At 42.5% G+C, this 25,203-nt stretch overlaps 1 protein-coding gene across 2 annotated transcripts in view; it reads right to left on the bottom strand.

Moving 5' to 3' along the window:
• The window catches only part of LOC135548870 (double C2-like domain-containing protein beta), a 287,108-nt gene that overhangs the window by 221,063 nt on the left and 40,842 nt on the right, over positions 1-25,203 (bottom strand). For both annotated transcript variants that reach the window (XM_064978920.1, XM_064978921.1), the window contains exon 6: positions 5,148-5,319. In XM_064978920.1, coding sequence (XP_064834992.1) covers positions 5,148-5,319 — 172 coding nt within the window. The remainder of the gene's footprint in view (positions 1-5,147; positions 5,320-25,203) is intronic.

The following is a 25,203-nucleotide window of genomic DNA, read 5'->3' as shown; positions in this document are numbered from 1 at the left end:
TGTAACTCCGGTTTATAGGCTCATGATTACTGCTTACAATAGGATAAACAAATGTATTCAGTGCAATTAGGGGTACATATATTAAATTATTTACGTTGTGTTTGCCAATGCCCCTAAAATCATGACTCATTGTCAGCATTATGACGACTCATTGTCACAATGGTAGGGATTAACTGAGCTGGTCTTGGATCATTTACCAGTCATTGTTTCAACGCAGCCTTGAGTCCAGGAGCCAAGATGATTTGGATGGAATCCTTCATTCCTGTAGAGTATCTCCTTTTTCCAGAAGGTGTCAACGTTATCAAAAAAAGTGACTCCAGCAGAGCAACAGTAGTCTTTTAGCCAGATGTGTAATACCACCAGTCTGCTAAATCTTTCACAACCGTGGCCCTTTTAATGCTAAAATCAGTTCTTTAAAGTCCATTGTTAATGTTCCGAGCTAGCCCTCCTGATGTCGTTTGAACCCGAATGGACTACGACAGCGTCAGCTCCCGGCATCGAAGGTAGAACAGTCAGAAGCAGCCTTATGTCCTGTACTCATGCTTCTGGGAAGCACCGGGTTTTTGCCTTGGGAACTGAGATGTTTCTCATCATGGAGCTGCCTATGATGACAGCTGGTGATGTTGAATGAGCCAAACTCTCAGGCAACCTCACAGTCAATTGAGGCTAGGAGGTCCGAGGATCTGAACCCGAAGTAGAAGTCACCGGGGAGGGAGACAGAGCCGAGGACAAAGACGCAGGTACCTCCGGATCCGATCTTGATTGGGAAGCCACCATGGACAAAGGAGCCGGAACCTCTGGATCCAGGGCGGCAAAGCTGTTTCTGGTCTGTGTCAGTTCCGGGCTCAACATCTCCATGGAGATGCCAGTTGCCAGAGGATGCCTTCTTCAACTTCCACGGCGAGTGACGTACATCCATGGCTCGTTGGTTGAGTTGAGACCAGCTCCATTCTCCAGGGAAGGGGGAGACCCCTTTGGGAACGGAACCCTGCCTAGCACCGGCCCGCCTGCTGTGGAGAGCAGAAACGGCGGCAAAATTTCCACCAGACCAGAGCGGCATCCGGCTACTGGGATGGAAGAAAAAGTTAAAGTAGGTGGCCGTGGCTTCCCCAGTAGCTTATGTAGGTTTGCTATTTGCTTGCTAAGAGTAGCTACTTCGCTCCTGTAGTCCTCCGTAAGGAAGCATTATCTACATTGAAAGTCAACACTGTCCACATTGTCCTGGAACAAAGCAAAGTAAACACAGCTCCTGCAACGTTGGAAACGTTTAATAGAGGCCTCCATTTGAGGCCGCCGAGCAAACTAGGCTAGCTGGGCTTTCGGGTCTCTCCCCCTATATGGAATCTGGCAGGATCCTGGACAGATAGCAGCGCTCACAGCAATTTAGCCCAACAGAGCCGCAGGATTCAAAATAAAATAAAAGTATATAAAACCACTGTCAGCTTTTAAACCGAGGTCTTTAGTTCAGGTTTCAGCTTCGGCGTTCGAAAATCCTACAATGTGATTTTCTGGATTTTTTTCTCATTTTGTCTGTCATGGTTGAAGTGTACCTATGATGAAAATTATAGGCCTCTCATCTTTTTAAGTGGGAGAACTTGCACAATTGGTGGCTGACTAAATACTTTTTTGCCCCACTGTATATATAAATATATAAAAATCGTCCTATTAATCGGTATCGGCTTTTTTGGTCCTCCAATAATCGGTATCTGCGTTGAAAAAACATAATCGGTGCTCTAGTCCCTAGGAGGAGTGCGTCACTTGAGTGGGTTGAGTCACTGACGTGATCTTCCTGTCCGGGTTGGCGCCCCCCTCAGGTTCGTGCCGTGGGGGGATCTTTGTGGGCTATACTCGGCTTATTTCAGGGTAGTTAGTTGGTGGTTTGAAGATATCCCTCTAGAAGTGTGGGGGCTGTGCTTTGGCAAAGTGGGTGGGGTTATATCCTGCCTGGTTGGCCCTGTCTGGGGGTATCGTCGGACGTGGCCACAGTGTCTCCCGATCTCTCCTGTATTTATGCTGCAATAGTTTGTGTCGGGGGGTTGGGTCAGTCTGTTATATCTGGAGTATTTCTCCAGTCTTATCCGGTGTCCGAGTACAAACAGTGCAGCTATTCCCTCCGCAAGGCTATCAAACAAGCTAAGCGTCAGTACAGAGACAAAGTAGAATCTCAATTCAACGGCTCAGACACAAGAGGCATGTGGCAGGGTCTACAGTCAATCACTGACTACAGGAAGAAATCAAGCCCAGTCACGGACCAGGATGTCTTGCTCCCAGGCAGACTAAATAACTTTTTTGCCCGCTTTGAGGACAATACAGTGCCACTGACACGGCCTGCAACGGAAACATGCGGTCTCTCCTTCACTGCAGCCGAGGTGAGTAAAACATTTAAACGTGTTAACCCTCGCAAGGCTGCAGGCCCAGACGGCATCCCCAGCCGCGCCCTCAGAGGATGCGCAGACCAGCTGGCTGGTGTGTTTACGGACATATTCAATCAATCCCTATACCAGTCTGCTGTTCCCACATGCTTCAAGAGGGCCACCATTGTTCCTGTTCCCAAGAAAGCTAAGGTAACTGAGCTAAACGACTACCGCCCCGTAGCACTCACTTCCGTCATCATGAAGTGCTTTGAGAGACTAGTCAAGGGCCATATCACCTCCACCCTACCTGACACCCTAGACCCACTCCAATTTGCTTACCGCCCAAATAGGTCCACAGACGATGCAATCTCAACCACACTGCACACTGCCCTAACCCATCTGGACAAGAGGAATACCTATGTGAGAATGCTGTTCATCGACTACAGCTCGGCATTCAACACCATAGTACCCTCCAAGCTCGTCATCAAGCTCGAGACCCTGGGTCTCGACCCCGCCCTGTGCAACTGGGTACTGGACTTCCTGACGGGCCGCCCCCAGGTGGTGAGGGTAGGTAACAACATCTCCTCCCGGCTGATCCTCAACACTGGGGCCCCACAAGGGTGCGTTCTGAGCCCTCTCCTGTACTCCCTGTTCACCCACGACTGCGTGGCCATGCACGCCTCCAACTCAATCATCAAGTTTGCGGACGACACAACAGTGGTAGGCTTGATTACCAACAACGACGAGACGGCCTACAGGGAGGAGGTGAGGGCACTCGGAGTGTGGTGTCAGGAAAATAACCTCACACTCAACGTCAACAAAACTAAGGAGATGATTATGGACTTCAGGAAACAGCAGAGGGAACACCCCCCTATCCACATCGATGGAACAGTAGTGGAGAGAGTAGCAAGTTTTAAGTTCCTCGGCATACACATCACAGACAAACTGAATTGGTCCACTCACACAGACAGCATCATGAAGAAGGCGCAGCAGCGCCTCTTCAACCTCAGGAGGCTGAAGAAATTCGGCTTGTCACCAAAAGCACTCACAAACTTCTACAGATGCACAATCGAGAGCATCCTGGCGGGCTGTATCACCGCCTGGTACGGCAACTGCTCCGCCCTCAACCGTAAGGCTCTCCAGAGGGTAGTGAGGTCTGCACAACGCATCACCGGGGGCAAACTACCTGCCCTCCAGGACACCTACACCACCCGATGTTACAGGAAGGCCATAAAGATCATCAAGGACATCAACCACCCGAGCCACTGCCTGTTCACCCCACTATCATCCAGAAGGCGAGGTCAGTACAGGTGCATCAAAGCTGGGACCGAGAGACTGTAAAACAGCTTCTATCTCAAGGCCATCAGACTGTTAAACAGCCACCACTAACATTGAGTGGCTGCTGCCAACACACTGACACAACTCCAGCCACTTTAATAATGGGAATTGATGGGAAATGATGTAAATATATCACTAGCCACTTTAAACAATGCTACCTTATATAATGTTACCTACCCTACATTATTCATCTCATATGCATACGTATATACTGTACTCTATATCATCGACTGCATCCTTATGTAATACATGTATCACTAGCCACTTTAACTATGCCACTTTGTTTACATACTCATCTCATATGTATATACTGTACTCGATACCATCTACTGTATCTTGCCTATGCTGCTCTGTACCTTCACTCATTCATATATCCTTATGTACATATTCTTTATCCCCTTACACTGTGTATAAGACAGTAGTTTAGGAATTGTTAGTTAGATTACTTGTTGGTTATTACTGCATTGTCGGAACTAGAAGCACAAGCATTTCACTACACTTGCATTAACATCTGCTAACCATGTGTATGTGACAAATAAAATTTGATTTGATTTGATTTGTCCTGTGTGAATTTAAGTATGCTCCCTCAAACTAGCTCTCTTTCGCTATTCTCTTGAAGGACCTGAGCCCTAAGACCATGCCTCAGGACTACCTGGCCTGATGACTCCTTGCTGTTCCCAGTCCACCTGGTCATGCTGCTGCTCCAGTTTCAACTGTTCTGCCTGCGGCTATGGAACCCTGACCTGTTCACCGGACGTTCTGCCTTGTCCAGGACCTGCTGTTTTCAACTCTCTCTCTCTCCACTTGCTGTCTCTAACTCTGAATGATCTGCTATGAAAAGACAACTGACATTTACTCCTGAGGTGCTGACCTTGTTGCACCCTCTACAACCACTGTGACTATTATTATTTGACTGGTCTGCTGGTCATCTGTGAACATTTGAACATCTTGGCCATGTACTGATATAATCTCCATCCGGCACAGCCAGAAGAGGACTGGCCACCCCTCAGAGCCTGGTTCCTCCCGGTTTCTTCCTAGGTTCCTGCCAATCTAGGGAGTTTTTCTAGCCACCGTGTTTCTACATCTGCATTGCTTGCTGTTTGGGATTTTAGGCAGGGTTTCTGTATAGCACTTTGTGACATTGTGCCAAAACGTGTGCAAAGCCGTCATCAAGGCAAAGGGTGGCTCCTGAAGAATATCAAATAGAAAATACATTTTGATTTGTTAAACATTTTTTGGTTACTACATGATTCCGTATGTGTTATTTCATAGTTTTGATGTCTTCACTATTATTCTACAATGTAGAAAAAAGTAAAAATAAAGAAAAACCCTTGAATGAGCAAACTTTTGACTGGTACTGTATATAAAGAACTGATGGTTATATTCAGTTCTGTGCATGTCTCAGAAGCCACAACGACACCAAATTCACCCATAGATTTTAAGTGAATGACTGACCTTTGCTGTATGCCCACGTGTAGGTCTGACTGACTGTGGAACTCTTGGCCATCTTCTGCCCTCCTCTGTGGGCCCCTTGCAGTCCGAGAAATGCACCACTCTGCCCCTCCTTCCCTGGGCGCACGTAATTGGGCAGGGCCTTGTAGAACCAGGCTCCAGAGCGCTTCCACACCTGGAAAATACATACAGAAGGGCTGTCATCAGTTTTGAGGACAAATATGTGCGTTCATAAAAGGTCTTCCGTTTTAATACATTTTCTCCAGTTTCCTGGATACCGAACATGGCCCAAGTTTACAAAGAGCGAGGCTCAACCTCACATCAGACAAATATTGAAAATGTGCAATTTGCATATATTAGACATAAAAAATGACAGTGGCACAGAAGTCAAGGATTTTATGAGCGAGCAGCTCTTGCTTTTCCACGAATACCCAAGAGGAAAATAACTATAATTTCAAAGACTCAGATTGGTCTAATAGCAATGTCTAACCTCCCAGAGGCCACAACCGTCATGTCTGGAGATGCACTGACAAACAGTCTCCCCACTGGGCACAGATGTCAGTTCAACATCTAGTTTTGCTGTACATTTGATTGAGTTGTAAACTAACATGAATTCAATGTCAAACCAACAAAAGATTTCACCCTTTCATTGGATTTAGGTAAAAAGTTGGGTGAAAAAAATACTAAATTCCCTTAAGTTGATAATTTTTTGCAAATCCAGTCAGTTTTCCATGTTGATTCAACTTCATCATATTGAATTGTTTGTTGTTGAAATGATGTGGAAACAAAGTTGATTCAACCAGTTTTTGCCCAGTGGGTCCTGACATTAACATGCTAACAGACTTGTGGTGGGCACTGTGCACACCACCTTTCAGTGCTATGGGCACCGCCACCGTGCCACTAATGGACAGCAGGCACTAAAATGTCAGGGCTGATAGCAGCTGCTCCAGAGTTTGCAAATGCCACCTCCCAGCCATACCTTGGCCGCACTCGTAGCCGGCAACAACCACAGAACCAGCCCTTTTTTTCAAATGGCCGCAGCCATTTTCCTTATCTCTGCCGGCCAACTGCATTATGACATTTTTGTGTCAGCAAGCTCCACGAAACCCCTGAACATCAGCAACAGGAGTTTGGCATTCCAAAAATGTTCCTCCTCTGGCTTCCACAGTTTTTCGTGTGAGTCTATCACATACACTGAGTATACAAAACATGACTTCGACTGACCAGGTGAATCCAGGTGTAAGCTATGATCCCTTATTGATGTCACTTGTTAAATCCACTTCAAATCAGTGTAGATGAAGGGGAGTAGACAGGTTAAAGAAGTATTTTTAAGCCTTAAGACATGGATTGTGTATGTATGCCATTCAGAGGGTCAATTGGCAAGACAACAGCTTTAAGTGCCTTTGAATGGGGAATGGTAGTAGGTGTAAGGTGCACCGGTTTGTGCCAAGAACGCTGCTGGGTTTTTCAAGCTCACAGACTCCCGAGTGTATCGAGAATGGTCCACCACCGAAAGGACATCTAGCCAACTTGACAGAACTTTGGGAAGCACGCCCCAATGAGTCCACGCCCCAACGAATTGATGCTGTTCTGAGGGCAAAAAGTGGGGTGCAACTCAATATTAGGAAGGTGTTCCTAATGTTTGGTAAATACTGAGTGTACTTCTCACCATTAAATTTGAGGAATCCACTTTGCAGTCATTTAGTGAGCCAGGAAAGTGCAAGAGAATGAGAAGTAGGATTGACTCGCTGGCATTTACACAGGGTAGTAATGATAGTATAGTGCCTGGTTTCAGCCTGTATTTATGGAATTACTGCCCATGAGTAGGGTTACAGGGGCCCAGCAGGAACACTCTTGAACGAATGAGGGTGCACTGTTCTGAATAGCTCAAATGTACAACTCAATTAAACAGTACAGCATTGAAAAACAAATGGCTTCTTCTCATATAACCTATAGTAATTTATAAAAATCCATACCTCCGTGTTCTAATGTGGTAAATAATAGGGCCTATGGGCATATATGTAATCGGAAATATTGACTTCTGCCAGTTGGAAAGCAACCAGCTCCGCTGACACACCATTTTCACTGTAGATCACAGTAACTCTGACATCAGAGTGACAAAGCTGAGAAAATGTCAATTGTCTCTCTGTAAAATTTTCTGACAGGTTAAATTAAATGAGAAAAACAAATAGACTGAACCATACACAATGGACTGACGCATAGGTTACATGAAAAGTAGCAGGGATGTCTTGGGCCAATAGAAAGTCACTGTATGAAAGCTAATGTATATACACAAAAGCGGTCCTATGAACATGCCAGAAAACAAAACCAATTGAAACATGTCACATTTAAATGCAAAAATCCCACAGGTGCATTATTTTCCTGTCTTTATGACAGACAAGACAGAGATTCATTGCATTGACCTCATTACTTATTTACCTCTTTAATTATTTGTCATGGACAGGGGAGAAAGCATGACACAAATGTAAAAGCTGCCAGGCGCCATTTTCCTCATTATTTAATCACAGTAGTAATTTCAAAGTTTAAACTGTCATTCACCCCATGCACAGGGAACAACAGATGTAAAACAGTACGGTGAAATTCTTACTTTATGCGCTCTTTCCCAACAATGCAGTGATAATAATTTAGTTAATAATCAAAAATCTAATTTAAAAACCAAGAACTGTGATGTGAATTAAAGAAACATGAGAATACAAGTACATACAGGCATTTTAGTAGTCATTACGGTGAAGGATGAGCATGTCAATGCTGTTATTGATATGCCTAAGGAGGTACAAGATGCTTTCAGAGGTAGGGCCGAACACAGTGGTCTGTCGACTGGGGAATCACAACTGTCACTTCAAGAACAACAGGAAAGGGCAAAAGGTGGTGCGGCAACAGTCTTCACATCAGGTCCGATAACATGGGCCTTCATTATCTCTGCTGCCATGTTAATGGGGCTGTCATCTAGTTTAACAAGCGCAGGATATGTCCACCCTGCATTGTTTTAATAAAATCAACTATATATAGGCTACTGAGCTTGACTGATGCTTTAAGCACACTGTGATTAAATAATTACACACAAATGACTCGAGGGAGCCAGAGATCAAGATCGCCTAACCAGAAGAAAAATAACCTGTTCCCAACCTTCTTCCTCCCGCTGCTGCTGGCCTTTGCAGATTCTGCTGTTATGCTCCTGCTATTACGCTCCTAATAGGCTACACCAGAGGTCGGCAACCTTGTTCATTTGGAGTACCAGTTTATCTTACTATTTATACCGTACCAGTTATGATTTTTATATGCACATATAGTGGAAAAGTTTCATTTAATTTATAATAATATTTACATATCTCAAAATCATTATCATGTGGTTAATCAACATTTTTAAAAGTAACTTCTATTGCTAACCATGTAAAATAGGCCTATTTTATGATGTTTCCACCAGGACAGAGCATGACATTCTTTCCCCCTTTCACAAAATTAGGATACGTTGAGGAACTATTGTACTTCTCAATGGACCGAGAAACACTTTGTTTCCTTGCTGTTTGAGGTGAAGAAAACATTTCTTTGAGAAGTTCCACAATATTGGTGATTTAAAACAATCAGAAATACTATCAGATCCCCAAATGGAAATATTTAAAGGCCTACATTTGCGCACAGGCCAAGTAGACTAGGCATACGTTTATCTATAAGCTGGTGCAACATTGACGGGAGCGCTACAAACAAACGACAATGAATAAATTGACAACTCCTAAATCCAATTTAAAAAACAAAACTTGTTCCACACAAGTGTAGCCTAGGTTGTGCGGTCCGCAAATAACGTGTCCACAATGAGAATGGTAAAATACTGTAATAATAACATTGAGGCCACCCCCACGGCCTCTGCAATGGACTAGCTCACTGAGGCGTGAATCAGACAGGTCTCATGTGCCATAAAAATAATATATATATATACGCACATACTACCGTTCAAAAGTTTGGGGTCGCTTAGAAATGTTGTCATGACGTTGGCCTCTGAGTATAGCAACCCCAACCCCTCTCCCTGCTTCCCCCTTGCTTCCTTCAACTAGGCTACCATCCCCCGCTCTCTGCTTCTACAACCAGACTGCTGAGGTCAGAGATCGTAAATTCCTGAGAAGACCTCATGGACACACAGTTATAGAGAGTAGTTTTTCATGGAGACAAAGGAAATCCTTCCACCTTACATAACTTGAGGGACGAACAAATTTCCATGTTCTGGAGAAAGTGTAAAAGATCGGTGAAGAATCCAGCTACGAACTGGTCCGTTTGGCACAACTTGGGAAGCTCATGTGAGACGGTGTGGCCACATTACCATAACGCTGTTTATATAATAGCTTCAGATATGAGGTTTACATCTAATTGTTGTATAAGATGAATGGGTGAGTATGATACTGTTTACACAATTTTACAATGTGATTTTGAACTGTTTAATGAAGGAAAATTTGGATTTGAACTAAATCAGAGGACCGCCCCTGAGCCCAATTAGGGTCAGACATCCTGGGACAGCCCTTTTCTGCCATTCCGAATAAACTCCAACTTTGAGAAATTATCAGCAGACCAAGTTTGGGGGACAATCACGGGAGTACAAAGGTTGTAGACCATTGCTGAATCTTTTAACCATCCCACGTGGTTAAACCCTTAGACTATCGATACCGACAGAATGAGAACAAGTCTTTGAAATTAATTACTAGTCTGCAGCTAGGAATTCGGTATCATTGAACGCGAAGAACGACAACCGCCGAAACATCCATTCTATAACGAATGTCACTTTGAACTATCCCCTCCAACCAAGACAGGGAGAGAGAGAGGGAGACGGACAATTCTACGAAAGACAAACTTTTCACCAGCGATCAAGACGACACATTGAGCGTAAATATATATATTGATTGCAATTGTTCCCGAATGTGTAAAGAATTAACATTTGAATTTTTATAATTAACTCTGTGGTGACTTTAGTCGACCCCCACTTCTCCTTTGTATAACAAGCCGCCATGCCGGTTCAGCCCACTAGAGCATATTCTCCTATCATTTCATGTAACCACATTTGCCATGTTTGTTGTTTATGCATTTCTGTGAATTACTTATTAATAAATAAATGATTTAAGACAATTGATGTATGGATGACCAGTGAAGACTGGGTTCATGCAGATAACCAACAATTTACAACGTTTGGAATGAGACTAATGTGAGGTAAAATAAATAAATCATTAATCAGACGACTATTGATCAGATATGAAAATATCTGAAAGGTTATATTGGGAAATTATAACATTGTAATCTGAATACTTGCCTTGGGGCCTTGACTTCCTAGTTAATTACAGTAACATGATTATTCAGTTTAATTGTGTAATACTAATTACAGGAATATTTGTTTAAAAACGAAGTCTTCAATTTAATGATAGCAAAGATACGACAATGTCCTTGCTTTTTTGAAAGTAGAGGATTTTTTTTGTCCATTAAAATAACATCAAATTGATCAGAAATACAGTGTAGACATTGATAATGTTGTAAATGACTTTTGTAGCTGGAAACGGCACATTTTTTATGGAATATCTACATAGGTGTACAGAGGCCCATTATCAGCAACACTCCTGTGTTCCAATGGCACGTTGTGTTAGCTATTCCAAGTTTATCATTTTAAAAGGCTAATTGATCATTAGAAAACCCTTTTGCAATTATGTTAGCACAGCTGAAAACTGCTGACCTGATTACAGAAAGAATAAAACTGTCCTTCTTTAGACTAGTTGAGTATCTGGAGCATCAGCATTTGTGGGTTCGATTACAGGCTCAAAATGACCAGAAACAAAGACCTTTCTCCTGACTTTCTTTTGAAACTCGTCGGTCTATGCTTGTTCTGAGAAATGAAGGCTATTCCATGTGAGAAATTGCCAAGACACTGAAGATCTCGTACAACGGCGTGTACTACTCCCTTCACAGAACAGCGCAAATTGGCTCTAACCAGAATAGAAAGAGGAGTGGGAGGACCCAGTGCACAACTGAGCAAGAGGACAAGTACATTAGTGTCTAGTTTGAGAAACAGATGCCTCACAAGTCCTCAACTGGCAGCTTCATTATATAGTACCCGCAAAACACCAGTCTCAACAGTCTCAACGTCAACAGTGAAGAGGAGACTCCGGGATGCTGGCCTTCTAGTTCTCTGGATCTTCCTTTCCTGTGGCGGTCCTCATGAGAGCTTAAAGAAACTTTAAAAGTTCTGGAAATTTTCCGGATTGACTGACCTTCATGTCTTAAAGTAATAATGGACTGTTGTTTCTCTTTGCTTAGAACTTTTCTTGCCATAATATCAAATCAAATGTATTTATAAAGTCCTTCTTACATTAGCAGATGTCACAAAGTGCTGTACAGAAACCCAGTCTAAAACCCCAAACAGCAAGCAATGCAGATGTAGAAGCATGGTGGCTCGGAAAAACTCTCTAGAAAGACAGGAACCTAGGAAGAAACCCAGAGAGGAACCAGGCTCTGAGGGGTGGCCAGTCCTCTTCTGGCTGTGCCGGGTGGAGATTATAACAGAACATGGCCAGAACAGCAGGTCTGGGACAGGTAGCACGTTTGATGAACAGGTCAGGGTTCCACAGCCGCAGGCAGAACAGTTGAAACTCGGTAAATATCGACTCGGTAAACACTTTTTTGGTTACAACATGATTCCATGTGTTATTTCAATGTTTTGATGTCTTCACTATTATTCTACAATGTGCCAAATAGTAAAAATAAAGAAAAACCCTTGAATGAGTAGGTGTGTCCAAACTTTTGACTGGTACTGTATATATTTTAGACTGCTCAAAAAAATAATCATCTTAGTCAACCAACAGCCTAACAATCGACCCAGTCAACTCAATGGGGTCAGCCATACTGGTAGTCACTACGCTGTTAGCGTCCATGCTCCACCAAGAACCAAGGATTAGTGTCTGTGATGGGAGTCTGATAAAACCCCAATTGGATTAAGCACAGCTTCCTCGTATTCTTGAATTGACGGGAGGGTTCCTCTTGGTGTGCATGCAGTGACACATCTACATTACTAGATACACAGCAAAAATCACCCCTGGTGAAACAAATGTAGAACACATTGAGAATTAATGTTATTTTGTTTTGGGTACCGTTTCGACAGGAGGTTGATCACAAGAAAGCATGATGCAAGGAAGGTGGTAATTACAAGCAATACAGAATTGCCCAAATTAGTATTTGGCTATATTAAGCAGAAAAAAAGTTTTCTAGCATCCTCCAACAAAAATGTGCAAATCCTCGAGGATTACAGAATGAAAGCAATTACAGTCCAGCAACTAATTGCAGGCAGGTCTGCCAAAAAAATAAAAATTAGCCATACTAAGTGGCACATGAACTTATTTTAACCTTTCAAAAAAGCACCCACCTGTTCTAAAATAAGTAACAGCACTTTCATTAAACCCTTCAGACGACAACAGTTGCCAGTGAGCACCAATGAAAAAAAAAATGAGATAAGTTTAAGTAAAATTATCATCAAGTAAACAAACAAGTACCAATAAAATGCACTTCTTCTGCAGCCAATAACCATTTGTTCTTCAATGGTGACACGCCTAGCCAAACATTAATTTCCCTGTCACTATCCGACCGTTTCGAGACATGCCAAATAAAATGGAAATCGCAGTGAACAATTTCCTTTTGGGCGATTTAATTAGTGGCTATCATAACATCGCTAATTTGCATTGAGAGGCAGTGTTTCGCAAAATTAGTTTTGTGGGTGCGGCGTGTGGCCAGTCAGACCAGTGACTGGATCGGGAGTTAAAGTCTCTATGCTTTGGGAGGAGCAGTGAGCCAGAACTCTATTAAAGCCACCAGGATCCACTGTGTCACAGAGAAAAACAGATTGAGCGGCTACGAGGGGTGCTCACCGTTAACTGCTAATCCTCCGGCGCTAATGGGAGGAAAGTGAAGGCCCGGAACAGGGAACATAGCCACTGGGCCGGGGCCCAAGCTAAGGAGGAACTCTCAGAATCTCGCCTTGCAGAGAGTTGACATCACAATCCTATCCACTCCAATTCCCTAAATACGTTAAGTCATTCCCCTAGTTGGGTGCATTGACCTCAGGAGCAAACCATACTTATTGTTGGTAATAGGTGTCACACATACTAGAGTGAATCATTTACATTTGTCTACATTTATTCAGATTTACTCCAGTTTAATGGAAGCACTTATACATTCACAGGAGAAGCTCTAGCTTGTTGGGGATAGGGGTTAGTATTTTCACTTTGGATGAATTGCGTGCCCATAGTGAACTGCATCCGACTCTGTCCTAGATTGCTAATATATGCATAGTATTATTACTATTGGATAGAAAACACTCTGACGTTTCTAAAACAGTTTGAATTATGTCTGTGAGTATAACAGAACTCATAGGGCAGGCAATCTTCCAAACAGGAAGTGAAATTCTGAATGCGTGTCTAATTTTAAGTCATCGCCTCTTCCCTTCCAAATAAGATATGGATCTGTTAGCACTTCCTACGCCTTCCACTAGATGTCCTCATTCAATAGAACGTGGAATGGAGCCACTGGTGTGAACTTTGACGGAATGGGAAGGGAATGAGTCACTGTCCTGGCAGAATGCAATTTCCCTGTGGCACATTTGTCTGTGGGTGTCACCATCGTTCCATTGGGCTGCAGATGAAAACGTATGCTCCGGTTGGAACGTCATTGGATATATATGAAAATAAAGATTGATTCTCTACTTAGATTGACCAGTTTATTCGACCTGGAATATATCTTTTTGAAGTTTTCGTGCGAGTTGTCCTGGACCAGCGTCAGCTTTTGGGCACGTGAGCTGAAAGTGCTAGCAAATGCAGCTAATTGGACACTAGTATTGGACATTATGGAACAAAACAACGATTTATTGTGGAACTAGGACTCCTTGCACTGCATTCTGATGAAAGATCATCAAAGCTAAGGGAATATTTATGATGTAATTTCTTATTTCTGTTGACTCCAACATGGAGGAGAAATATATTTACATCTGAGCGCCGTCTCAGATTATTGCATAGTAGGCTTTTTTCATAACGTTTAAAAAAAATCTGACACAGCGGTTGCATTAAGAACCAGTGTATCTTTAATTATATGTAGAACATATCTTTCGTCAAAGTTTATGATGAGTATTTCTGTTATCTGGCAAAGCTCTCTAATTCCTCTGGATATTTTGGAGGCATTTCTGAACATGGCATCAACGTAAACCGAGATCTGTGGATATAAATATGCATATTATCGAACAAAACATAAATGTATTGTGTAACATGTCATATGAGTGTCATCTGATGAAGATTAACAAAAGGTTAGTGATTCATTTTATCTCTAATTCTGCTTTTGTGACCATCTAGGACTGGGAAAAATGACTTTTTTTATTTGGTGGTGGTCTAACGTAAATATATGTTGTGTTTTCACTGTAAAACATTGTAAAAATCAGACATGATGGGTAGATTAACGAGATGTGTATCTTTCATTTGCTGTGTTGGACTTTGGGTGAAAGTCCTTTAGGTGCCTCTTGGAAAACTCCAAGTGGACTGTCATGTGCCTTTTACTGAGGAGTGGCTTCCATCTGGCCACACTAACATACAGGCCTGATTGGTGGAGTGCTGCAGAGATGGTTGTCCTTCTTGAAGGTTCTTCCATCTCCACAGAGGAACTCTAGAGCTCTGTTAGAGTGACCATCATGTTCTTGGTAACCTCCCTAACCAAGGCCCTTCTCCCCCTTTTTGCTCAGTTTTGTCAGGCGGCCAGCTCTAGGCTGGCCGGTTCCAAGCTTCATCCATTTACAAATGATGATGGCCACTGTGTTCTTGGGGACCTTCAATGCTGCAGAAATGTTTTCGTACCCTTCCCCAGATCTGTGCCTCGACAGAATCCTGTCTCGGAACTCTAGGGAGAATTCCTTCGACCAAATCATGTCCAATCAATTGAATTAACCACAGGTAGACTCCAAACAAGTTGTAGAAACATCAAGGATGATCAATGGAAACAGGATGCACCCGAGCTCAATTTCGAGTCTCATAGCAAAGGGTCTGAATACTTATGTAAATAAGGGATTTCTGTAAAAAAAAGTATATATATATATATATTAGCACAAAAAAATGTAAAACTTGTTTTTGCTTCATCATTATAGGGTATTGTGTGTAGATTTTTAAAGTAATCCAATTTAGAATAAGGCTGTAATGTAACAAAATGTGGAAAAAGTGAATGAGTACTTTCTGAATGTATTGTTTACTGTGGGTAGATGTAGATGCAAATGTCATAACAATCTGATTCCATAAAAAACACATTTTACTCTTCAACTTAAGTTACATTTTTAAACTTCATCAAGAGGAGTACAACAAGCCAAAGACCATAAAAAATTCTTTTTTTTAAATTGAGTGAATTCTTTACACAATCTTAAGCTCCCCAAAAAGTTACTTTGCATGACGTCACACAATCCCAGTGTGCTTGGACTTCTTCCATCACCAGATGTAAGTCTGCTGTCTTTGGAGGCGAGGTGATCGGATGTGAGGATGGAGGCGAGCGGGTGAGTAGTGTGGCCCTGGAAGGGGAGATTAATACGTGGCGATTGGATCAGTGCTGAAAAGACGTGATAAAAACCAGGATGTCCTGGGAGAGAGGGCATTGGTTGATCAGATAGGAGGTACTTTGTTTGCCCAGCTCGGCTTGTGGGTTCACATGTCCAAATGATACACATATAAGCAGAGATCCAGAGATGTATCTGGAGACTTCACAGGCCTGAGATAAGAAGAGCTCAGACAGAAGCCAGTCAGCGACCGACCAGCTTCACCAACTGTCCTACAGGCACTCTTTTCAGAAAGCTTCAGTCATCGTATCTGCCCAGAATTTCAAAACCATATTAATCATATGAGGCAGCTAAAAAGCATTTACATTAGAGAGGGAAAAATCCTTTCATCGTCCACATATTAAAAAAAATAACATGAGATATGTGAAATACTGTGTAATTTCTTCATTAATTAGCTAATCTTTGACAACCTATTAGGCCTACTTCTCCAATAATCAAGCCACGAATGCTCTGTAAGTCCTTGAATTTAGACTAAAACAAACCTCCCACTACAAAAACACCATCTTATATTAGAATTTTTAAAATCATGTTCATGAATGTGCTTGGAGTGAATGAGAACTAACCCTCAGAGTAAGACCAGACACCACTGCTTGCTAGCCTCTGGCCATGCTAGCACATAGTCATATCTGGCCAGTGTTGGCGTTGTCTCCATTCTTCTCCTTTAATAAAAACATCACATGGGAGAAGCAGACAGAGAGAATGAGGCGCAGAGGCGGTAAAAGCCTCCGGGCGGTGTCACAGTTGTCATTATACCGGTGTGCTAGCAACAGATAGCATCAGATGCTAGCAATGAGATGCTGTCCAGCTGCGCATCTCAATGTCATTCTCAGATAGTGGTAATGTTGGTATTATGCTCGGTAACCAGGTAACACTGCTTACCCTGCCACTCCAACGTCTAGGGGGGCATTGTTATGCACTCTGTGCGTTACATTTTGCTGCTTGTAGTGATATATCAACATTATAATTTATCCCCAAATTCTTAACTGCTGTACAACTTCAATTAAACGCAGTCTCAAATATAGTCAGAAGTTTAAGTACACCTTAGCCAGGATGAACCAGACTTGTAGAGGTCAAAATATTTGTATCTGGAATTTGTCTTTCAGCATCGGTAGAACACGCCCGACTCTCCACCACCAGTCATACAAGGAGAATGGTATAATGCTTCCCATCAAAAAGAGAGCTGGCCCAAACACAGGTTACACCTGAAGTATGATGACTTTCAGCGAGTTGTGAACTTCATCACCAACTATGCTGAGGATAATGCAATAGTATTACCAGGACTTCACCCAGGACACAAACATTTGGTGAAATGCTGCTGCCATCCCATGTCACAAAAGCAGCGGTGTAGCGTCTCTACAAGGAATCGATGACAACACTTGGTATGTAAAGTATAAACAACATGTTTTGATTATTTAATTTACCTCAAACATGATAAGCACATGTTTGATTGATCTCACATCATTTTTTAGTTATTTCCTGTTTTATAGCTTTAATCCTCTGTAGCCTGGTGTTGCTGTCGCCAAGGAGCGTTAGGACTCAGTCAGGACCAGGTTTCAAATGCTGCGCAATGCTGACATATTTCCTCCCGTAGATGGTCTGCCTGTACAAGCATCACCTGGACTGGACACAGCTCGACTAATGGATATTTTTGAAAAGATCAGGCAGTTTTGCGACGAAGAGGCTATGGATATCACATGCCCTGCACCAAAGTATATGCATGCAATCAGGGATGAAGTGGCTGAGCAGCAGGAAGACATTTTTTTGTAGCAGCAACGTATGGCGTGTGTGTTGGAGAGTAATTTGAAAAGAGGCACTGCAGATAGTGCTGATGACTGGGAACTTGCCCCCAGTGATGAACTGGTCCGTCTGAACAAGATATTCTATATTTGGAGAGCATGTTTCTGTCCTACTCTTGACTTTGGTGACCCTGGACTTGCTGACGGGCCTTCCCCAGGTGGTAAGGGTAGGCAACAACACGTCTGCCACGCTGATCCACAGCACTGGGGCCCCTCAGGGGTGCGTGCTCAGTCCCCTCCTGTACTCCCTGTTCACCCACGACTGCATGGCCAAACACAACTCCAACACCATCATTAAGTTTGCTGATGACAAGTGGTAGGCCTGATCACTGACAACAATGAGACAGCCTATAGGGTGGAGGTCAGAGAATTGGAAGAGTGGTGCCAGGACAACAACCTCTCACTCAATGTGAGCAAGACAAAGGAGTTGATCGTGGACTACATCAACGGGGCTGTAGTGGAGCAGGTCAAGAGTTTCAAGTTTCTTGGTGTCCACATAACTAACGATCTATCATGGTCCAAACACACAAAGACAGTCTTGAAGAGGGCACAGTCTCCCCTCTAAGGAGACTGAAAAGATTTGACATGGGTCCACAGACCCTCAAAAAAGGATATTTCGCTGCAACATCGAGAGCATCCTGACTGGTTGCATCGCCTGGTATGGCAACTGCTCTGCATCTGACCGTAAGACACTACAGGGAGTAGTGCGTAAGGCCCAGTACATCACTGGGGCCAAGGTTCCTGAAATGCGTGACCTACATAATAGGAGGTGTCAGAGGAAAGCCTATAAAATTCTCAGACACTCCAGTCACCCGAATCATAGACTGTTTTCTCTGCTACTGCACGGCAAGTGGTACAGGAGCGCCAAGTCTAGGACCAAATGGCTCCTTAACAGCTTCTACCCCCAAGCCATAAGACTGCTGAACAATTAAATGGCCACCAGACTATTACATTGAACCCCCCCTTCATTTGTTTTGTACACTGCTGCTACTCAGTGTTTATTATTTATGTATTGTCACCTGACCATTACCTACATGTACAAATGAACTCTAACCTGTACCCCCGAAAACACTGACTCGGTACCGGTACCCCTTATATATAGCCTCGTTATTGTGTTAGTTTTTATTATTTTTTACTAAAATTGAAATGTAACTATATCCTTAACGCTTCTTGAACTGCACTGTTGGTTGAGGGCTTGAAAGTTTGTCTGTTTATCCGTTTCTGATATTGCTACTATGCAAGTAACCATTTATAGCATTTCAATCACATGACCCATCAACTTAGACAAGTGTGTCTGGGTAAGCATCATCTAATATTTATAAAATATTTTTATCTGGACATTTTGTTTACATGGAATTTTTAATTATTGTAGGCTACTACTTTTACCATTTTTAGTCTTAATCTTTACTACACTACTCACTGTTTAGCACATGACCTCATGTGTGAATTTTTAAATGCAGTGGGGCAAAAAAGTATTTAGTCAGCCACCAATTGTGCAAGTTCTCCCACTTGAAAATTACAGGCCTCTCATCTTTTTATCATAGGTACACTTCAACTATTACAGACAAAATGAGATTTAAAAAATCCAGAAAATCACATTGTAGGATTATTAATGAATTTATTTGCAAATTATGGTGGAAAATAAGTATTTGGTCAGCTACAAACAAGCAAGATTTCTGGCTCTCACAGACCTGTAACTTCTTCTTTAAGAAGCTCCTCTGTCCTCCACTCGTTACCTGTATTAATGTTTGTTTGAACTTGTTATCAGTATAAAAAAGACACCTATCCACAACCTCAAACAGTCACACTCCAAACTCCACTATGGCCAAGACCAAAGAGCTGTCAAAGGACACCAGAAACAAAATTGTAGACCTGCACTAGGCTGGGAAGACTGAATCTGCAATAGGTAAGCAGCTTGCTATGAAGAAATCAACTGTGGGAGCAATTATTAGGAAATGGAAATGGAAGACGTACAAGACCACTGATTATCTCCCTCGATCTGGGGCTCCACGCAAGATCTCACCCCGCGGGGTCAAAATGATCACAAGAACGGTGAGCAAAAATCCCGGAAACACACGGGGGACCTAGTGAATGACCTGCAGAGAGCTGGGACCAAAGTAACAAAGCCTACCATCAGCAAGGGCATTGAAGATGAAACGTGGCTGGGTCTTTCAGCATGACAATGATCCCAAACACAACACCCGGGCAACGAAGGAGTGGCTTCATAAGAAGCATTTCAAGGTCCTGGAGTGGCCTAGCCAGTCTCCAGATCTTAACCCATAGAAAATCTTTGGAGGGAGTTGAAAGTCCGTGTTGCCCAGCAACAGCCCCAAAACATCACTGCTCGAGAGGAGATCTGCGTGGAGGAATGGGCCAAAATACCAGCAACAGTGTGTGAAGACCTTGTGAAGACTTACAGAAAACGTTTGACCTCTGTCACTGCCAACAAAGGGTATATAACAAAGTATTGAGATAAACTTGTTATTGACCAAATACTTAGTTTCCACCATAATTTGCAAATAAATTCATAAAAAAATCCTACAATGAGATTTTCTGGAGAAAAAAAAATCTCATTTTGTCTGTCATAGTTGAAGTGTACCTATGATGAAAATCACAGGCCTCATCTTTTTAAGTGGGAGAACTTGCACAATTGGTGGCTGACTAAATACTTTTTTGCCCCAGGGTAGATGGGTGGGGCTGGCTTAAGAGGATGTAAACAATGCTGACTGGGTGTAGACAAAGGAGAGATGTCCAGTAGGTACCAAAACATTCAAAGGACATTTTCTCAAAAGTGAGGATACAAGTTTATCAAATTTCAAAGCAGAATTAATTTCCCATTGTGATTGTGCATGACATACCATTTTGTAGCGCTGTCTCTCTGCTTTTATCCAATGTAAAAAATACAATTTCAAATTTTGCTACATAAGACAGAATCAAGGTGGTCGGTCACATATTTGCTGAGAGAAGGACAGTGTACTGTCTAGGCATACTCCCAAGAACTTGTATAAGGTGACTACCTCAAGCTCTAAACCCCCAGAGGTAGTAATCACACCAGTGGGGAGAGGGAATTCTTCTTACCGAACCACATGACCTTTGTTTTAGAGGTGTTCAGAACAAGGTAAAGTGCAGAGAAAGCTTGTTGGACACTGAAGCTTTGTTGTAAAGTGTTTAACACAAAATCCGGGAAAAGACCAGGTGAATGTAAGACTATCATCTGCATATAAATGGATGAGAGCTTCCTACTGCCGGAGCTGTTGTTGTTGATGTAAATTGAGAAGAGCGTGAAGCAAAGGTTCAAGTCTTGGGGTACTCTCTTGGTGACAGGCAGTGGCTGAGACAGCAGAAGTTCTGACCTTATACAAATTAGAGGTCAACCGATTATGATTTTCCAACAGCGATACTGATTATTGGAGGACCAAAAAGCCAATACCAATTAAAAATCGGCAGATTTAAAAAAAAAATGTATTTGTAATAATAATTACAACAATACTGAATGAACATTTATTTTAACTTAATATAATACATCAATAAAATCAATTTATCATCAAATAAATAATGAAACATGATCAATTTGGTTTAAATAATGCAAAAACAAAGTGTTGGAGAAGAAAGTAAAAGTGCAATATGTGCCATGTAAGAAAGCTAACGTTTAAGTTCCTTGCTCAGAACATGAACATATGAAAGCTGGTGGTTCCTTTTAACATGAGTCTTCAATATTCCCAGGTAAGAAGTTTTAGGTTGTAGTCATTATAGGAATTATAGGACTATTTCTCTCTATACCATTTGTATTTCATTAACCTTTGTCTATTGGATGTTCTTATAGGCACTTTAGTATTGCTAGTGTAACAGTATACTTCCGTCCATCTCCTCAGTCCTCCCTGGGCTCGAACCAGGAACACAACGACAACAGCCACCCTCGAAGCAGTGTTACCCATGCAGAGCAAGGGAAACGACCACTGCAAGGCTCAGAGCGAGTGACGTTTGAAACGCTATTAGCGCGCGCTAACTAGCCAGCCATTTCACTTCGGTTACACCAGCCTCATCTCGGGAGTTGATATGCTTGAAGTCATAAACAGCGCAATGCTTGATGCACAAGGAAGAGCTGCTGGCAAAATGCACGAAAGTGCTGTTTGAATTAATGTTTACGCGCCTGCTTATGCCTACCACCGCTCATTCAGATACTTGTATGCTTGTATGTTTAGTCAGTTTATACGCAACGCATGACACGCTACTTAATATCTAGTAATATCATCAACCATGTGTAGTTAACTAGTGATTACGATTGATTGTATTTTTATAAAGGTAAGTTTAATGCTAGCTAACAACTTACCTTGGCTTACTGCATTCGCGTAACACTCCTTGTGGAGTACAATGAGAGGCAGGTCATTATTGCATTGGACTAGTTAACTGTAAGGTTGCAATGATCGGATCCCCCGAGCTGACAAGGTGAAAATCTGTCGTTCTGCCCCTGAACGAAAGCAGTTGACCCACCGTTCCTAAGCCGTCATTGAAAACAAGAATGTGTTCTTAACTGACTTGCTTAGTTAAATAAAGGTGTAGAATATGTATAAAATTGAAAACTTTTTTTATTTTTTAAATCGGCAAAATCGGTGTCCAAAAATACAGATTTCCGATTGTTATAAAAACGTGACATCGGTCCTAAGTAATCGGCCATTCCGATTAATCGGTCGACCTCTAATACAACTTAAATCAAAGTTTATTTGTCACGTGCACTTACAGGCTCTAACCAATAGTGCGAAAAAAAGGTGTGTGTGTGTGTGTGTAGGTTAAGTAAAGAAATAAAACAGTAAAAAGACATTTGAAAAGAACAGTATCAAGGTTATATACAGACACCAGTTAGTCAGGCTTATTGAGGTAGTATGTACATGTAGGTATGGTTAAAGTGAATATGCACATATGATGAACAGAGAGTAGCAGTAGGGTAAAAAGAGGGGTTGGCGGGTGGTGGGACAGAATGCAGATAGCCCGGTTAGCCAAGGTGCGGGAGCACTGGTTAGTCAGGCCAATTGAGGTATGTACATGAATGTATAGTCAAAGTGACTACGCATATGATAAATGATAAATATGATAAACAGAGAGTAGCAGCAGAGTAAAAGAGGGGTTGGGGGGCACACAATGCAAATAGTCCATGGCTTGGGGAAAAAAAACAGCTTGATCTCCCACTTTAAATAAAGGGCACACCGTTGCTACATTCCAAGCAATGGGAACCTCCCCAGAGAGGAGAGCTGGTTTAAAAAAGGTCAGAGATAGGCTCTGCGATGATAGTGGCTGCAACTTTAAAGAAAGGATCTAAACCATCTGACTCAGATGTTTTTTGTGATCAAGTTTAAGGATGTCCTTTAGCATCTCAGACTCAGTGACCGCCTGCAGAGAGAAACTTTGTCGCGGGGCAGGGGAAGAAGAGGCAGGAGCATCGGACTAGTCGCATTAGAAGAGCTGGGAAATGAGGAAATGTTTGACGGGCACGGAAGCATGGCTGAGTCAAATAGGAGTCTTGACTTAATGAAGTGGTGATTAAAGAGCTCAGCCATGCGCTCCGTGTTAGCAACAACCACAATCAATTTTAAGGGACATTGGCAGCTGTGAGGAGGAAGGTTAATTTTCCAGGTCTTTAACCATTTTCCAGAACTTCTTGGAGTTAGACCCACAGAGAGAGAGCGGCTCCTTAAAGTAACTAACTTTAGCCTTCCGGATAGCCTGAGTGCACTTATTTCTCATTTGCTTGAATGAGAGCCAAATTAGCCTGAGTATATGTGTGCCGAGCCTTTTTTCAAATGAAATTCTTGAGGACAAATAACACTACAAGATCACGGTCAAACCAGGGGCTAAACTTGTTTTTCCTTTATGGGGGCACGTTTGTTAACAATACCACTGAAAATATCAAAAAAGAAGGCCCAAGCGTCTAAACAGAGGGGATCAAGCTGATTCTATACCAATTTACAGAGGCCGGGTCATGAAGGAATGCTTACTAATTCAAGTTGTTTTTTAGCACGTGTCTATGACAAATCAGGACAGGTCGTTTCACTGAGCAGTAATTACAAACACAGGCTGTAAAACAGTGATCACAAAGGACATTACAGAAAACACCAGACTGATACCTATCAGGATTATTTGTGAGGATGACATTGAGGAGAGTAGCCTTTTCTGGGTGTTTGGAGTCATACCTTGTGGGATTGGTAATAATCTGAGAAAGATTTAGGGAGTCCCATTTCTTTAGGACTTTTTCAGGTGGTTTAAGCATGTTCCAGTTTAGGTCACCTAGCAGGACAAATTCAGACTTGGTGTTAAGGGCCAGGCGAGAACTTAGGGCTGGTAGGGTACAGGCCGGTGCTGATGGTGGACGATAACACCCAGCAACAGTCAACAAAGAGCTATTTGAAAGCTTAATGCTTAAACAGCAAATCAAATTGTTTGGGGACAGACATGGTAGAGACAACAGAGCACTGAAGTGAAGGTGTTCCTTGGTAAAGATTGACAATCCACCACCTTTGGAAGATCTGTCTTGCAGAAAAATGTGATAACCAGAAAGGTTAACATCAGTGTTCCAACCACTCTTTCTTAATGACCAACACATCTGGATTGGAGCTGTGAACCCAGACTTTCAACTTATCAATTTTAGGTAATAAGCTTCCAGTGTCAACGTGCAGAAAACCCAGGCTTTTAAGAGGGCAGAAATCAGTAAAGCAGAAATCAGAGCACAAGACAGAATTGGGGCTAGCAACAGTAGATGGGACAGAGTGTACATGCACATTTCCAGATATCATCATGTAATACAATCAGGGAACGGCAGAGGACAGGGAGAGCTCTGCAGTGTTGATTTTTGTATGACATTTTATGTTCATCAGATGGTAACAAGATCATATTGTACCCGATGAAATTGCTGTGACATGAATACAAAGCCGGCAAGAGGTGGTTAGAATAGAATGGGAGGCCAAGAGTCCGTGTCAGAGTCGCGAATGTGGGAACAAACATTGTCTGTTCCACCGTGGGGGAAACAAGCAATTTTATAGTCAACAAATCAAGCAGGAGTCATGGGGCAAATAGCACAAGAAGAAAAAAAAAAAACGACCTGGGGCTAGCCATTGTAAATTCAAAGAGTCACTCGCTCCAACAAGAAAGCTTGAGAGAGTAGCTCTCCAGTAGGCTATGAAAGTCAGATAAAATAAATAAATAAAATAAGCTTTTGAACATGTCTACAGGTTACAAGCTATACAGAGGCAGCATACATAATGCAACAACAACTAACAATTAAGAACAATATATATATATATATGTATATGTCACACAAATTTACTTTGGGCACACACTCCATCCCATACGTCCAGAGATATGAGTCCAGTTGTTGATGGGCAGAGACAGAGATGAAGCTCTCTGCCAGTGCTTGAGGGAGACTGCAAGTATTGTGTGACCTGTGTAGACAAGAGGACGGGCAGAGTTCCAGCCCCCTAGTAACATCCCTAGCAACAGATCACACAAGTCAGGGAGAGTTTGAGAGGCAGGTTTATGGTACCCCCCTAGACACTCAAGCTCTGGTCATAGGGGATGGGGAGTGGAGTGTGCAGCTCAGGGTTGTGAGGTGCAGGTAACAGTCACCAGCTTGGAATTCGTAACAGCAACATTGCTA

Source organism: Oncorhynchus masou, chromosome 11 (assembly GCF_036934945.1).
Source record: "Oncorhynchus masou masou isolate Uvic2021 chromosome 11, UVic_Omas_1.1, whole genome shotgun sequence".
NCBI classification, from domain to species: Eukaryota; Metazoa; Chordata; class Actinopteri; order Salmoniformes; family Salmonidae; genus Oncorhynchus; species Oncorhynchus masou.
The sequence above is the reverse complement of the archived record's forward strand: the minus strand, read 5'-3'. Positions and strand labels throughout refer to the sequence as shown.